General features: G+C 44.9%; 1 protein-coding gene across 2 annotated transcripts in view; it reads left to right on the top strand.

Moving 5' to 3' along the window:
- The window catches only part of UGGT2 (UDP-glucose glycoprotein glucosyltransferase 2), a 295,296-nt gene that overhangs the window by 212,502 nt on the left and 66,210 nt on the right, over positions 1-16,584 (top strand). For both annotated transcript variants that reach the window (XM_037895931.2, XM_043534691.1), the window contains 2 exons: positions 6,362-6,520; positions 12,464-12,549. In XM_037895931.2, the coding sequence (XP_037751859.1) occupies positions 6,362-6,520; positions 12,464-12,549 (245 nt within the window). The remainder of the gene's footprint in view (positions 1-6,361; positions 6,521-12,463; positions 12,550-16,584) is intronic.

Genomic DNA, 16,584 nt, shown 5'->3' with positions numbered 1-16,584 from the left:
GGGCCAGTGATTTTAGTACCAGTCTAGAACTATAGAAGCTTAAATATAGATCCTTATTTATTTCTGATCACACTTAAATACCAATCAAATTATATGACTATTTATGTCACTTTTTAAACTAAACAGGTCTGAGGTAGAATTTTGAAATTTAGACAAGTTATTTAATTATCAAAAAATATCAACTCTGTTCAAATTAGCTTGTTCAGGTGATACTCATTGCCAAGCTTTGCTACATGCACAGAACTATTACACATTAAATCCACAGTATAATTTGCACCTAATAATGCTGAAGTTATTCTAATTTCTCTGGAATTTCACCAGTGCCATAAGCTTTTATGATACTTTAACCAAAGGTTCAGATAGTGATAAAATCTTACAAGCCAATTCAAAGTGTCATCCTCTTTTTGCCTAAGAAGCCATTAGTTCTCTTGACCACAAAATCTGTCTGGTTTTTAAGCTGAATTCTTTGAAACTCTCAGGTTTTCTTGGAGTAACTTTTACTGTAAAGAAGCAGTTTCCTGCTACAAACAGTACTAAGTTTAGTTCGGGTAATGAATTTCCCCAGCCTCAATGCTCTCATTTACTTACTGATTTAGTGTAATGTCTAGACAACTAAGAGTACACCTATGCAGCAAATGCCACCCCAGTACAAGCCCATGGGGACTCTGGATTCCTACTTGAAGTTGCTGGCCCACACTGAAGTCAATGCCACCATGTCTTCACAGCCATTGTTAGCTGCACTATTTAGATTAAAGTTAATGCAGGTATGCCTACCCTACATTACAATCACACCTTTATTTGCTGTGTAGGCATTCCCTGTGACTAAACTTGTTACTAAAACACATCATACATTTTAGTCCAGGGGTCTTAAAGTCCTGTCCCGCGGACCATCTGCGGCCCGAGAACCTCCCCACTGCGGCCTGTGGAGGAGAGATGCGGGCAGACACGGCACCAGCACTGTTTGTTGCAGGCACTGCTCCCTGCAGCTCCCATTGTCTGGGGGAGAGGGACAGAGATATCATCATTAGTTGCTGGGCAGAGTCAGCCGTGGAGGCAGCATCACTTTTTTCCACAATGAATATAAACAAGTCAAAATACCGAACACAACTACCTGATGCACACCTTGCTGCAATCCTGAAGGTTTCAACTGCTCAGTCACTGAGGCCAAACATCAACAAACTGACAGAACTGAAGCGCTGCCAGGTGTCTGGCAAACACTAAAAATTCTCTGGCAGGCAAAGAATTGTATAAAGTTGTATGACATTTTTATTATTCCTAAGAAATTTGAAATAAAAAATACAATATAAACGTTTTCTTTTCCGAACACCATCTTCAGTGATGTTATCGGTCCGCTGGGAGGATTTGAGGACTGGCACTGGCCCTAAGGTAAATTGAGTTTGGGACGCCTGTTTTAGTCATTTGGAGGGGTTTAACTCAGGTACGTACTTTCCGAGAAGTATTTAGCTTAACAAAACCAAGTCATATATTGGGTAAACAACACATCAATTTTTAAATTAAAAAGAGTCTTTGCATAAAGTCTCTGCACACTCCTTAATGGTTTTGTTTTTGTTTAATAGTTCATCAAGCAGCAATTTAGTCATTTGAGTTGCTAGGCCCATCACCAATAGCATACAACATTTAACAAAATACTACAAAACTGCTGTACATACCTCTGTGCCAGTACTTGATTATTGCCTACACCTCAGTGATATATAGTAGGATCGGTTCATATGTAAAACTCTGTGTGTAACTGCCAGTGATACAGTTAATCAGGTTTTATGGTCTTAAAACATTTTGTTTGGTTCACCTTAAAGATTTACACTTCACATTGGATTCTCCGTGTACCATTTGAATGTATCAACTTCTTTAATACAAAATAAATACCTTGTGTATATATACCTTTGCTAAAGATTATTTATATATTGATCACATTTCTATTTAAAATGGCTATTTGCAGTATTTTGTGGTCAGGATGTACCATAGAACCTCAGGAATTGAGGTTGTTTGTAACTCTGAAATGTTCATAACTCTGAACAAAACATTATGGCTGTTCTTTCAAAAGTTTATGACTGAACATTGATTTAATACAGCTTTGAAACTTTACTATGCAGAAGAAAATTGCTACTTTCCCTTTATTTTTTAGTAGTTTACATTTAACACAATATTGTACTGGGGTATTTGCTTTGTGTGCGTGTGTGGTCGCTGCTGCTGCCTGATTGTGTACTTCCGGTTCCAAATGAGGTATGTGGTTGACTGGCCAGTTTGTAACTCTGGTGTTCGTTATTCTGAGGTGCTACTATCTAGGCCAGGGGTAGGTCACTTTTAGAAGTGGTGTGCTGAGTCTTCATTTATTCACTTTTTAATTTAAGGTTTTGCGTGCCAATAATACATTTTAACATTCTTTAAAAGGTCTCTCTCTATAAGTCTATATATTATATAACTAAACTATTGTCGTATGTAAACAAGGTTTTCAAAATGTTTAAGAAGCTTCATTTAAAATTAAATTTAAAATGCTGATCTTACACCGCCGGCCCGCTCAGCCCTCTGCCGGCCTGGGGTTCTGTTCACCTAGGCCGGCAGCGAGCTGAGCAGGGCCTGCGGCTGGGATCCCGGCTGGTAAGGGGCCGGCCACCTGAACCCCAGACCAGCAGCTCAGCCTGCTGCCGGTCTGGGGTTCCGTCCGCCCGCTCCTGCCAGCCAGGGTCCCGGCTTCCGGCCCTGCTCAGCCCGCTGCTGGTCTGGGGTCCTGGCCCTGTCCACAAAGAGTAGGTACCTATCTTCTCCCTGGTTCTAGCCATTCTCTTCCTCTCTCTGCACTGAGATAAGAGTGGGAGTGCGCTGAGAACAGGGCTGGGGGTGAAGGAGCAGGCTGGGGGTTGGGGTGCAGGGTCTGGCCAGGAGCTAGCATGAGGGAGGGGGCTCAGGGTTGGGGCAGGAGGTTTGGGTGTGGAGCTCTTACCTAGGCAGCTCCCGTTTGGTGCGAGGGGTGCAGGTGGGAGTGTGGCGGGGGGTGGGGGTGTGCAGGAGCTCCCTTTTGGTGCTCAGGGTGGGGGTGGGGATATGGGGAGTGCAAGAGTCAGGGCATGGAGTGTGGGGGGTACAGGAGTCAGGGCAGGGGGCTGGAGGGGGTGTGAGGAGGGTGCAGGAGTCAGGGCAGGGGGCTGGGTATGTGTGGGGGGTGCCGGAGTCAGGGCTGGGATGTGTGGGGGGTGCAGGGGTGAGGGTAGAGGGCTGGGTGTGTGTGAGGGGGGTGCAGAGGTGAGGGCAGAGGGCTGCGGGTGTGTGAGTGTCAGGGCAGAGGGCTGGGGGTGTGGGCTGAGGTTGTGGGGGTGCTCCCTGCCCTGAGCGGCTCACGGCAGGGGGCTGGAGGGGATATGCCAATTCCACCCCCTTCCCCAAGGTCCCTGGAGCATAGAGCGTGCTGCGGCTTTGCTTTTCCCTCTCCCCCTCCATAGCAAGGGCCATCGGCTGATCAGCCGCAGGGAGGGAGAGAAGGAGGGGCAGGAACCCAGCGCGCTGGGGGAAGAGGCAGGGGGAGAGGGAAGCTTGTCTGCCCTACAAGGAGAGAGCGGTGGGCGGGGGGCGGAGAAGAACGGGCCGGGCTGGGCAGGATTTTTAATGGCACGCTGCTGTCTGCTGGGGTCAGCAGCGTGCCATTAAAAATTGGCTCGCATGCCGTCGTTTGCCGACCCCTGGTCTAGGCAATGAAATTTCCTCAAACTGAAGGGGCCTATTACAGAATGCCTTTCTTAAATCTTAATTGATGCCTTTTTTAAAAAATGTATCTAGTAAAATTGTACCTTAGAATACTACATCAAATAGTATAGATTCATCTGCTATATGTCCGTTACTATTATATAGTCATAAAATACACAAAATAAAGGGAAGGTAAAAGAGGTTGTTATGGTTATTTTTTCTTTATATTACCCTAGTGTCTAAGATCCTTAGTCATGGACCAGGACCTCATTATGCTATGTCCGGGGCAGGCAAACTTTTTGGCCTGAGGGCCGCATTGGGTTTCGGAAATTGTATTGAGGGCTGGTTAGGGGAGGCGGTCGTGGCCCGGCCCCCACCTCCTATCCCCCCCCCCCCCGACTCCTGCCCCATTCAACCCCCCCTGTTCCCTGACGGACCCCCTGGGACCCCTGCCCCATCCAATCACCCCTTCTCCCTGTCCCCTGACCACCCCTGGCCCTGACTGCCCCCCGCCGCCCTACCCAACCCCCCCCCTTCCTGACTGCCCTCCCAGAACCCCTACCCCCATTCAAACCCCTGTTCTTACCCTGACTCTTATCCACACCCCCTCCCTCTGACCATCACTCCAAACTCCCCTGCCCTCTATCCAACCCCCGCACTCCCTGCCACCTTACCGCACTGCCTGGAGCACCAGTGGCTGGCGGTGCTACAGTCGTGCCGCCCGGCTGGAGCCAGGCCATGCCGCCGCCGCCACCACCATGCAGCACAGAGCACTGGGTCAGGCTGGGCTCTCCAGCTGCACTGCCCCAGGAGCTCGCCGCTCCGCTGCCCAGAGCATTGCGTGCGGGGAGAGGTGACAGCCTCCCCGGCCAGGAACTCAGGGGCCAGGCAGGAGGGTCCCGTGGGCCGGATGTGGCCTGCAGGCCGTAGTTTGCCCACCTCTGTGCTATGTGCTGAATGAACAAAGAACAAAAAGATAGACTTTGCCTTGAAGAATTTACAGTTTAAGCGGTAAGATAAACACAGGGTGAGGAAAAGGGTACAACATGCAAACAGAGAGAGCAATGTAATGGTGACAAACCTCATGTTAGTTCCATTATCTCTCTCTCTGTTTGTTTAGTTTTTCATTAAGAGGAGATAAGCTAAAGTAGGGGACACTGAAGGAAAGAGCCAGGAGGAGTGATGCTGAGGTGAAGAATCTGTGAAGGAAGGAGGAATGGGAGGGTTGGAGCAAACAACCAATCATGTAAAGGCCGAGAAAGTCCAATCAAAACTATAAAAAGATCTCCAGAGGATCAAAGGTCTCTGCATTGGCTGCTTCTGCCCTTACTGGCTAGAATCTGTGGCTGGCTCCTCTTTGCAGTTTTCTCACAGAGTGGAACTGTGGGGGAAAATGTTACTTCACAACTTAGCAAGAGTTTGCGTTAGCTGTGGTAGTTATTTAACCTGTGTGAAACACAGAAGCAGTATCAGGAATTTGACATGTTTAAAGACTTAGACCTAAATTATATCAAGAATCCTGATCTGTGTGTGAATATACATGGCATTATCGTTATTAATAAACTCCCTGTTTTCTGTATTATCACTACATGCCTCACTGATCAGTATAAACGAGGGCAAATGTATTGGCACCAGTAGAAACTATCCAAAGGAAAAGAAGTGTAGCTGAGTCAAACTGTATCACATATTTTAAATAGATAAACAATATACTGTTAATATATAGATACCTTGAACATTTCGTTTTTCAGTTTCTCAATACTAAATTGTCAGCACAGAAATACACAGGTTCTTATTCAATTGAAAGAGCTTTTTTCCTTGTTAGACATTCTTTTGGCTTCAGTTTAAATAATTGTTTTTAATTCTGAATTTTTACACTCTATTTCCATTCGAAAATGTTGAAAATGGAGGACTAGATGGTTCTGGGAATTAATAAATGGATATGAAGCTTTTCACCTGTGAGTTATGGATGCCAATCTCATTCAGCTTGGAAATGACCAAAAGTTAGAACTATCTGATGATGGCTGTTTGGCTTATGCAACATGAGTAAGTGATGTCATCCCATTTCTTAGCAGATAGGTATCCACGTCTCTAAAATCACCTTGCCAGTCAGCACTGTTGCTGACAATAGGATACAGAGACCAAAGATTGAGTGTACATGGGAAACAAAATATTTTCTCAATCCTAAAGTTGAACCCTTCATTTAGGCTTGAGGGAGCTTGACTTCAGTGATTCAGTGGTTCCAACTTTGCTTAGTACAGTGAACTGTACATTCACATTGTGAAAAACATTGCTGTATATTATCTGTAAAATGTTTCTAAATAAAGTTTTATTTATATACACAAACACTTAATACATGCTCGTGCTCTCTCTCTCTTTCTCTCTCTCTCTCACACACACAGACACGCCCATTCCTTTTAGGTCCAACTGTCTTACCAATCTTTACTATATCTGTTTGATGAATGCATAAAGGACTTGGTCTGCATCATCTTTCACAATCACTAAATTCACCCAAAATGTTAAAAAGAAAGAATTAAATCCATGTAACCTATTTATACGGAAGGTATATTATGAAAAACCAAAATTTCCATCATTGTAATATGCTCCTTTGTTATGAGAAATCAAAATACCAGATGTTCTAATGATATAAAAATGTTAATTTCCACAGGTAGAAGGAATTGTTACAGCAGAGTATGAACTGGAATATCTGCTACTTGAAGGACATTGCTTTGATATGACCACTGGACAACCTCCTCGGGGATTACAGTTCACTCTAGGCATGAAGAATAATTCTGTTATGTTTGACACCACTGTGATGGCCAATCTGGTTGGTATTGACTAAGGAAAAGGTTGTGGGTTTTGTTTTGTTTTTATGTTCATTCTCCTTCATGAAATTTCTTCAAGATACCCATTCTTCGAGTATTCTTTTCTAACAAGCGAAAGCTGGACTGCTAAAAGTAGTTAGTATACTTCAGAGTTTTATGCTTCGATGTATATACTGAATAATATAGAGATGATGTCTATAAAGGGTGACACGCAGATCTTGCTCTCTCAGCTCATTTTCTGCTATCTTTGGACTTGGAATACTGAGGTCTCACCAGAATTAGTGTTTGTTGTTATTTTTGTATTTAGGGGAAGCACAATTAGTAATTTCATGTTTGCATCTTGTTAAATACATTGTTTTGAAGTAAAATTTTCAAAAGTGCCTAAATCCCATTTTCGAAAGGACCTAAGCACTTAAGAGCCTAAGTCTCCTAGGAATCATATGTTGTCTTCTATAATCATACCAGACTTAGGCTCCTAAGTGTTTAGGTAATTTTTTTAATGGGACTTAGGCACTTTAGAAAATTTTGCCCTTTGTTCTTTAACGCTCTCATGGACAGTATGAGCCAGTGAGCATAACAACATGCTCTTACGATGTTCTTCTGAGAAATGCCCCAGAAGCAGCTCAGTTGCACGGTGACCGTTAAGAGGTGAGTCCTGGTGAGAAAGTATGTACAGTGAAATAAGTATAGATGAAGAGCTTTTGAAAAATGTAACCCCAGGCCAGCAGAGTACAGAAAGACCAAGATATAACTGGTGTACTGAATAATGCTAGTGGGAACACTAGTTGCACAATTACTGCTATTATGTCTGTGCCTGTAGTCTAAGTTCTCAGTCCACATTAACGTAATGATGGCGTAGCATTTGAACTTTCTCAGAACAAGTGCAGAGCCACGTGGTGGCATTATTGTGCACTGTTAACCACAATTTTGTGTATTTTTTTTTAGTATAGACAAGGCTTATGAGTATCTGTAGGACAGATTTCTGTAAGAGAGAAAACTAGGTTGCTTACTTACTAGTAATTGTAGTTCTCTGAGTATATTGTCTTCTGACATCCAAACTCTTCTACCCTCTCTTTTTGTCTTTGGAGTGCTGGTTCTGAACAGAATTTAAAGATTGGGACCAGCATTTATCCTTTTATAGATGCAGTCTCTACAAGGTTCTCCATTGTGAACTGTTTTTTACAGTTTTGTGTTTATTTTACTTGATACTCAATCCCAGTAATGTGGATCTGTGAAAGTGATATATTCAAAGAATTCCAGTTAATGGTTAAGTAACCTGGATAGTCTTTTACGTTTCCTTAACTATTAGAAGTCTAAGGTTTAGTGGCAGCCAGCAGTGTGTCAATATTAAAATATTCTCAGACAGTGCTAGTTATTGTTTTCCCTTCTACCAAAGAGGGCTTTTGGGTGTGTGGAACCTAACTCTTTTTTAATATTTAGAAAAAAAAGTGAAGCACTTAAACATTAATTTTCATTTTCTTTGATTGGCATGGTATTATTCACTGAAATATTTGGGACTAGATTTATATAGTAGGATTACCACCATTCAAAGTGGTTTAGGTGGATGGGCATGAGGGATCTTATGTACTTTTTACCCAAATGAAAGAAATGGAAAAAATAATTTAAAAATCCACTACTTTAAAAGGCAGGTTTCAGAGTAACAGCCGTGTTAGTCTGTATTCACAAAAAGAAAAGGAGTACTTGTGGCACCTTAGAGACTAACCAATTTATTTGAGCATAAGCTTTCGTGAGCTACAGCTCACTTCATCGGATGCATACTGTGGAAAGTACAGAAGATCTTTTAAAAATCTTTAAGATCTTTTAAGATCTTTTTAAAGATCTACTTTAAAAATTCAGGTTTTGAGGTTTTGTCTGAAATGGAGGGAATTTCTTCAGAGTATTAAATATTCTGAACACTAAAGATGAAAACAGAATTATAAATGGATTTCTATGTGTTGTGCCTCACCAGCATGCTATGTAATTGAGCAAAGCACATGTAGTCAGTTGAGTGGATTCTTAGCTAATTTTTGAGCCTTTCTTGTAGAATATCATAACAGTGAGTCATGGTGACCACTGTTTTAGCCACTGCTAATAGAATTTTTGAATACATAAAGCTGTTTTATGTTATATCACTAATTTAATAAATAAAATACATCAAGTATTATGTAAATGTATACAGGGAAACATGCGGTAAATAATATTTGTTGTAAAGCACAAATAAACAAAAACATCTTCACATTTTTAAATTGTAAAGAAGCAATGAGGGTGGGGGCGGGGGCTTTTTACTATCCACTTCATCCTCTGAATCTGCTTTGCATAACTGAGTTCTTTTCAGTTCTGGCATGTAGTTATTGTAGCACAGAGAGCATCCCATGTTCCTCAGAGAGCTAAGTTCATTTTATATTAGCCATGTCTGCTTTACAGGGAAAGAAAGAATCTCCGTTGCTTGACGAGAAATGCCAGTCAGCCACCTTCCACTCAGTTCACATTCAACCAATGACAAGTGTGCTATGGTACTTCAGCAAATGCTGGGTTCATTCTCAGTCTGCATAATTGAATCATCTGAAGTAACCCTTTCTCATGCCCCTTCAGTTTCAGAGGCCTGCCTCGTCTGGGTTTCACATACTGTTAGGCATATATCATTATTCCTTCTTGGGAGTCTTGAGCTGAATAGGAAATTTGTTTCTACCTGTAAATTGAATTTCTCCAAAGAGATTACCCAATCGGGAACCCCAAGTTTGTGAGTAGCTGGAGTTTTAGATTCACAGTTTCTTGAGAGGCTTCAGAGTGGTATCCGTGTTAGTCTGCATCAGCAAAAACAACGAAGAGTCCTTGTGGCACTTTAGAGACTAACAAATTTATTTGGGCATAAGCTTTCGGGAGCTAAAACTCACTTCATCAGATGCATGGAGTGGAAAATACACAGCACATGAAAAGATGGGAGTTGCCTTATCCAGTGGGGGGGTCAGTGCTAATGAGCCAATTAAGGTGGAAGTGGCCTATTCTCAACAGTTGACAAGAAGGGGTGAATACCAAGGGAGGGAAAATTACTTTTGTAGTGCTAATGAGGCCAATGCAATCAAGGTGGCCCATTTCAAACAGATGACAAGAAGGTGTGAGTATCAGCAGAGGGAAATTAGTTTTTGTAGTGACCCATCCATGAAGTATCTGATGAAGAGGGTTTTTAGTTGTTTTTAGTTTCTTGAGAGTAGCTCTGACTGTCTTAACTGGAGAGCAAGAAGCAAGTCTGATTGAGAAGAGGTAGACTGGAGCCAAAAATCCTGTTCAGTAATTGGTTCATTGGCTTGTGATATCAGAGGAATAGGGAACAGCCCATTATTTTACATAGAGATTCTTTATATACAAACACAAGGTTGCTCATAAATGTACTTGGTACCAGAGCACCTTAGGCCAAAGATCGATGATTGACTTCATAGTCATCTCATTGGACCTAAGGCCGTATGTTCTGGACACTCAGGTGAAGAGAGGGGCAGAGCTGGCAGCAGATCACCACTTCGTGGTGAGTTGGATCCGACACATGGGACGCTGGCCAGATAGACACAGGAGGCCCAAATGATCAGTGCAAGTCACCGGGGAACATATAGTGGAGGACTTCAATTCCCACCTCCAGAAGAACTTCTCCTGCATTCTGGGTGAGGTCTTGGACACTGAGTCTGAGTGGACCATTATTCAGGGCCTCAATTGTTGAGGCAACCACAAAAAGCTGTGGCCTGAAGGCAGTTGGTGCCTGTCATAGTGGCAACCCTAGGTCCTGCTGGTGGACTCCAGTGGTGAGGGAAGCTGCCAAGTCGAAGGAGGCCTTCTGAGCAATGCTTACGAACCGGACTCCTGATACAGCTGAGGAAGTACCAACTGGTAAGAGGGCTGCGGCTGTGATGGTCGTTGAAGCAAAAGCCCACGCTTGAGAGGAGTTTGGAGATACCACGGAGAATGACTACTGGACAGCCTCAAAGATGTCCTGACAAACCATTCGTCGCCTTAGGAAGGATCAGTGGGATGTTCCCAGGCTATACTCAGCATGGGTGGTGAAATGCTGACCTCGACTGAGGAGATTGTTAAGAGGTGGTAGGAGCACTTTGAGGAAATCCTCAGTCCAATGGACATGCCCCCCTTCTGGTGCCAGAAACCTCCAATGAGATCGGATCTATTTCTGATGCTGAAGTCGATACAGCGGTAAAGTGCCTTTGTAGTGATAAGGCAGCAGGTGTGGATGAGATTCGCCCAGACATGTTGAAAGCACTGGATAACGTTGGGGTGTTGTAGTCAACACGCCTCTTCAGTGTTGTGTGGAAGGTGGGTGCAGTTCCTCTGAACTGACAAACTGGGGTGGTCGTCCCAATCTTTAAGAAAGAAGACTAGAAGGTGTGTACCAACTATAGGGGGATCACACTCCTCAGCCTCCCCGGCAAAGCCTATACTAGGGTGCTGGAAAGAAGGTTATGCCCATTAGTAGAACCTCAGATTCAGGAGAAACAATGTGGATTCCCTCCGGGCCGTGGAACAACGGATCAGCTCTTTGCTCGCTCACAGATACTCAAGGTGTTGTGGGAATTTGCTAATCCAGTTTACCTTTATTTTGTGGACCTGGAGAAGGAATATGACTGCATTCCCCGAGATGTCTTGTGGGAAGTGCTGTGGGAGTATGAGGTGCCACTTTTGCATGCTATCTGGTCCCTCTATTCTTGGAATGAGAGTTGCGTTCATACTCTTGGCATTAAGTTGAGTTTGTTCAAGATGGGCATTCGACTCCGCCAAGGGTGGTCTTGTCCCCACTCCTGTTTGTGATTTTCATGGACAGGATATCAAGGCGCAGCTGAGCTGTGGAGTGCATCCGGTATGGGGCTCGGAGGTGGCTTTTCAGCTGTTTGTAGATGATGATGTCCTTGCTTCTTCAGACTGCGATCTCTGACGCTCCCTTGTATGTTTTGCTGCTGAGTGTGAAGTGGCTGGGATGAGAATCAGAACCTCCAAATCAGAGGTCATGGTCCTTTCTTGGAAGAAAGTGGACTGCTCTCTCCAGGTGAGGGGGGAGCAGCTGCCCTTAGTGTTTAAGTACCTACTTGTCTTGTTCATGAGTGACAAGTGGGAGCATGAGATCAACTGGCGGATTGGTGTGTCGGTGATGTGGTGGTTATACTGATCCATGGTAGTGAAGCAGGAGCTGAGTTTTTGGACAAAACTCTCCGTTCACAAATCGCTCTACATCCCCATCCAAACCTATGGTCAAAAACCTTGGGTAATGACCAAAAGGACAAGATCGTGGGGATAAGCGGCGGAAATGAGGTTTATCTGCAGGATGGCTGGGCATACTCTCCAAGATAGGGTGAGGAGCTTGGCTATTCGGGAGGGCCTCGGAGTAGAGCCGCTACTCCTCCTGATCAAGAAGAACCAGTTAAGGTGGTTCGGGCACCTGATAAGGATGCCCCCTGGGAGGCTTCCGTTGGAACTCTGCCGGGCACATCCCATGGGGCAGAGGCCCTGAGGCCGACCAAGGACACACTGGAGGTATTACATCTCCTGGCTGGCCTGGGAATGCCAGGGAATCCCCCAGGAGGACTTGGAACCTCCTGTTGCAGAGGAAAAGGAGGTTTGGTCCTCCCTACTGTCCATGCTGCAGCCACAACCCTCACCAGGAAAAGTGGCATAAAGGAGAAAGAAGAAGAAAATTCTTTATATAAATTCCATATTCAGGTAGGAACAACTCTCTTTATCACTAAGAGCTTGTGAATGTGAACATAAAGAGGAGAAGGCACTTGACTGCATTACCGTAATACTGATTTCAGGGCTAGAATTGCAGCTGAGAGTGTGTAGTAGCTTTGATGACAGACAGTGCTGAATGCTGGAGAATCTGTTTACATGTGAAGGTGGTTGTTTCCAAAGTTTTGATAAAACCAGACTGTGTTACTATTTCTCTTTGCTTACAGGGGTATTTTCAGTTGAAAGCAAATCCAGGTGCGTGGACACTGAGATTACGCAAAGGAAGATCGGAAGACATCTACCACATATTTGTGTAAGTAGTAACCTAATTTTTGAGCAAACACAGTTGTAACTTACAATTACAAAAATATTTTGTAAAAAAGTGTCACAGTGTTCGCAAAAATACGGAATTTACAGAAGGAAAACAAAAACAATATGCAAATAAGAATAAAAAGCTAGCAATGATGATAATACTGATTAGCAAATGCAGTGGGGGAAAAAAAGAAGCTTGGATGGGTAAAATTTAAAAGGTTGAGTATCAGTGAGTCTCTCTTCACGGAAATGGTTTTTCCTAAAAATTAGCAATCTACCTAAAGGTTCTACTGCTTAGCCACATAGAGTGGGGAGGATGAGGTAACATTTTGCAAAGACTTAAAATCCTCATTAGGCTGATCCTGAATTGCATTAGTTAATTGGGAACTAGTAGAGATAAAATAGGGACTGAGGATAATGGAGCCAGCCCACATTCTTGTATTCATGGTAACATTTCAGTCTCATTACACTAAATCTCTATTTATGTTAAGCAACTCGGATAATATCTTTTCCACAAATGCTACAAGTCCTAGTTTTCTCTTCCTGGCTGGCATGCCAGAAACATGTATCATAGAATCATAGAATATCAGGGTTGGAAGGGACCCCAGAAGGTCATCTAGTCCAACCCCCTGCTCGAAGCAGGACCAATTCCCAGTTAAATCATCCCAGCCAGGGCTTTGTCAAGCCTGACCTTAAAAACCTCTAAGGAAGGAGATTCTACCACCTCCCTAGGTAACGCATTCCAGTGTTTCACCACCCTCTTAGTGAAAAAGTTTTTCCTAATATCCAATCTAAACCTCCCCCATTGCAACTTGAGACCATTACTCCTCGTTCTGTCATCTGCTACCATTGAGAACAGTCTAGAGCCATCCTCTTTGGAACCCCCTTTCAGGTAGTTGAAAGCAGCTATCAAATCCCCCCTCATTCTTCTCTTCTGCAGACTAAACAATCCCAGCTCCCTCAGCCTCTCCTCATAAGTCATGTGCTCTAGACCCCTAATCATTTTTGTTGCCCTTCGCTGGACTCTCTCCAATTTATCCACATCCTTCCTGTAGTGTGGGGCCCAAAACTGGACACAGTACTCCAGATGAGGCCTCACCAGTGTCGAATAGAGGGGAACGATCACGTCCCTCGATCTGCTCGCTATGCCCCTACTTATACATCCCAAAATGCCATTGGCCTTCTTGGCAACAAGGGCACACTGCTGACTCATATCCAGCTTCTCGTCCACTGTCACCCCTAGGTCCTTTTCCGCAGAACTGCTGCCTAGCCATTCGGTCCCTAGTCTGTAGCGGTGCATCGGATTCTTCCATCCTAAGTGCAGGACCCTGCACTTATCCTTATTGAACCTCATCAGATTTCTTTTGGCCCAATCCTCCAATTTGTCTAGGTCCTTCTGTATCCTATCCCTCCCCTCCAGCGTATCTACCACTCCTCCCAGTTTAGTATCATCCGCAAATTTGCTGAGAGTGCAATCCACACCATCCTCCAGATCATTTATGAAGATATTGAACAAAACCGGCCCCAGGACCGACCCCTGGGGCACTCCACTTGACACCGGCTGCCAACTAGACATGGAGCCATTGATCACTACCCGTTGAGCCCGACAATCTAGCCAGCTTTCTACCCACCTTATAGTGCATTCATCCAGCCCATACTTCCTTAACTTGCTGACAAGAATACTGTGGGAGACCGTGTCAAAAGCTTTGCTAAAGTCAAGAAACAATACATCCACTGCTTTCCCTTCATCCACAGAACCAGTAATCTCATCATAGAAGGCGATTAGATTAGTCAGGCATGACCTTCCCTTGGTGAATCCATGCTGACTGTTCCTGATCACTTTCCTCTCATGTAAGTGCTTCAGGATTGATTCTTTGAGGACCTGCTCCATGATTTTTCCAGGGACTGAGGTGAGGCTGACTGGCCTGTAGTTCCCAGGATCCTCCTTCTTCCCTTTTTTAAAGATTGGCACTACATTAGCCTTTTTCCAGTCATCCGGGACTTCCCCCGTTCGCCATGAGTTTTCAAAGATAATGGCCAAGGACTCTGCAATCACAGCCGCCAATTCCTTCAGCACTCTCGGATGCAACTCGTCCGGCCCCATGGACTTGTGCACGTCCAGCTTTTCTAAATAGTCCCTAACCACCTCTATCTCCACAGAGGGCTGGCCATCTCTTCCCCATTTTGTGATGCCCAGCGCAGCAGTCTGGGAGCTGACCTTGTTAGTGAAAACAGAGGCAAAAAAAGCATTGAGTACATTAGCTTTTTCCACATCCTCTGTCACTAGGTTGCCTCCCTCATTCAGTAAGGGGCCCACACTTTCCTTGGCTTTCTTCTTGTTGCCAACATACCTGAAGAAACCCTTCTTGTTACTCTTGACATCTCTTGCTAGCTGCAGCTCCAGGTGCGATTTGGCCCTCCTGATATCTTTCCTACATGCCCGAGCAATATTTTTATACTCTTCCCTGGTCATATGTCCAACCTTCCACTTCTTGTAAGCTTCTTTTTTATGTTTAAGATCCGCTAGGATTTCACCATTAAGCCAAGCTGGTCGCCTGCCATATTTACTATTCTTTCGACTCATCGGGATGGTTTGTCCCTGTAACCTCAACAGGGATTCCTTGAAATACAGCCAGCTCTCCTGGACTCCCTTCCCCTTCATGTTAGTCCCCCAGGGGATCCTGGCCATCTGTTCCCTGAGGGAGTCGAAGTCTGCTTTCCTGAAGTCCAGGGTCCGTATCCTGCTGCTTACCTTTCTTCCCTGCGTCAGGATCCTGAACTCAACCAACTCATGGTCACTGCCTCCCAGATTCCCATCCACTTTTGCTTCCCCCACTAATTCTACCCGGTTTGTGAGCAGCAGGTCAAGAAAAGCGCCCCCCCTAGTTGGCTCCCCTAGCACTTGCGCCAGGAAATTGTCCCCTACGCTTTCCAAAAACTTCCTGGATTGTCTATGCACCGCTGTATTGCTCTCCCAGCAGATATCAGGAAAATTAAAGTCACCCATGAGAATCAGGGCATGCGATCTAGTAGCTTCCGTGAGTTGCCGGAAGAAAGCCTCATCCACCTCATCCCCCTGGTCCGGTGGTCTATAGCAGACTCCCACCACTACATCACTCTTGTTGCACACACTTCTAAACTTAATCCAGAGACACTCAGGTTTTTCCACAGTTTCGTACCGGAGCTCTGAGCAGTCATACTGCTCCCTTACATACAGTGCTACTCCCCCACCTTTTCTGCCCTGCCTGTCCTTCCTGAACAGTTTATAACCATCCATGACTGTACTCCAGTCATGTGAGTTATCCCACCAAGTCTCTGTTATTCCAATCACGTCATAGTTCCTTGACATCACCAGGACCTCCAGTTCTCCCTGCTTGTTTCCAAGGCTTTCTGCATTTGTATATAAGCACTTGAGATAACCTGTTGATCGCCCCTCATTCCCAGTATGAGGCAGGAGCCCTCCCCTCACAGACATTCCTGCCTGTGCTTCCTCCCGGTATCCCGCTTTCCCACTTACCTCAGGGCTTTGGTCTCCTTCCCCCGGTGAACCTAGTTTAAAGCCCTCCTCACTAGGTTAGCCAGCCTGCTGGCAAAGATGCTCTTCCCTCTCTTCTTAAGATGGAGCCCGTCTCTGCCCAGCACTCCTCCTTCATGGAACACCATCCCATGGTCAAAGAATCCAAAGCCTTCTCTCCGACACCACCTGCGTAGCCATTCGTTGACTTCCACGATTCGACGGTCCCTACCCAAGCCTTTTCCTTCCACGGGGAGGATGGATGAGAACACCACTTGCGCCTCCAACTCCTTTATCCTTCTTCCCAGAGCCACGTAGTCCGCAGTGATCCGCTCAAGGTCATTCTTGGCAGTATCATTGGTGCCCACGTGGAGAAGCAGGAAGGGGTAGCGATCCGAGGGCTTGATGAGTCTCGGCAGTCTCTCCGTCACATCGCGAATCTTAGCCCCTGGCAAGCAGCAGACTTCTCGGTTTTCCCGGTCAGGGCGGCAGATAGATGTATGTTGCAATATCGTGTTCGGT

This window comes from Chelonia mydas, chromosome 1, assembly GCF_015237465.2.
Source record: "Chelonia mydas isolate rCheMyd1 chromosome 1, rCheMyd1.pri.v2, whole genome shotgun sequence".
Taxonomy (NCBI): Eukaryota; Metazoa; Chordata; order Testudines; family Cheloniidae; genus Chelonia; species Chelonia mydas.
The sequence above is the reverse complement of the archived record's forward strand: the minus strand, read 5'-3'. Positions and strand labels throughout refer to the sequence as shown.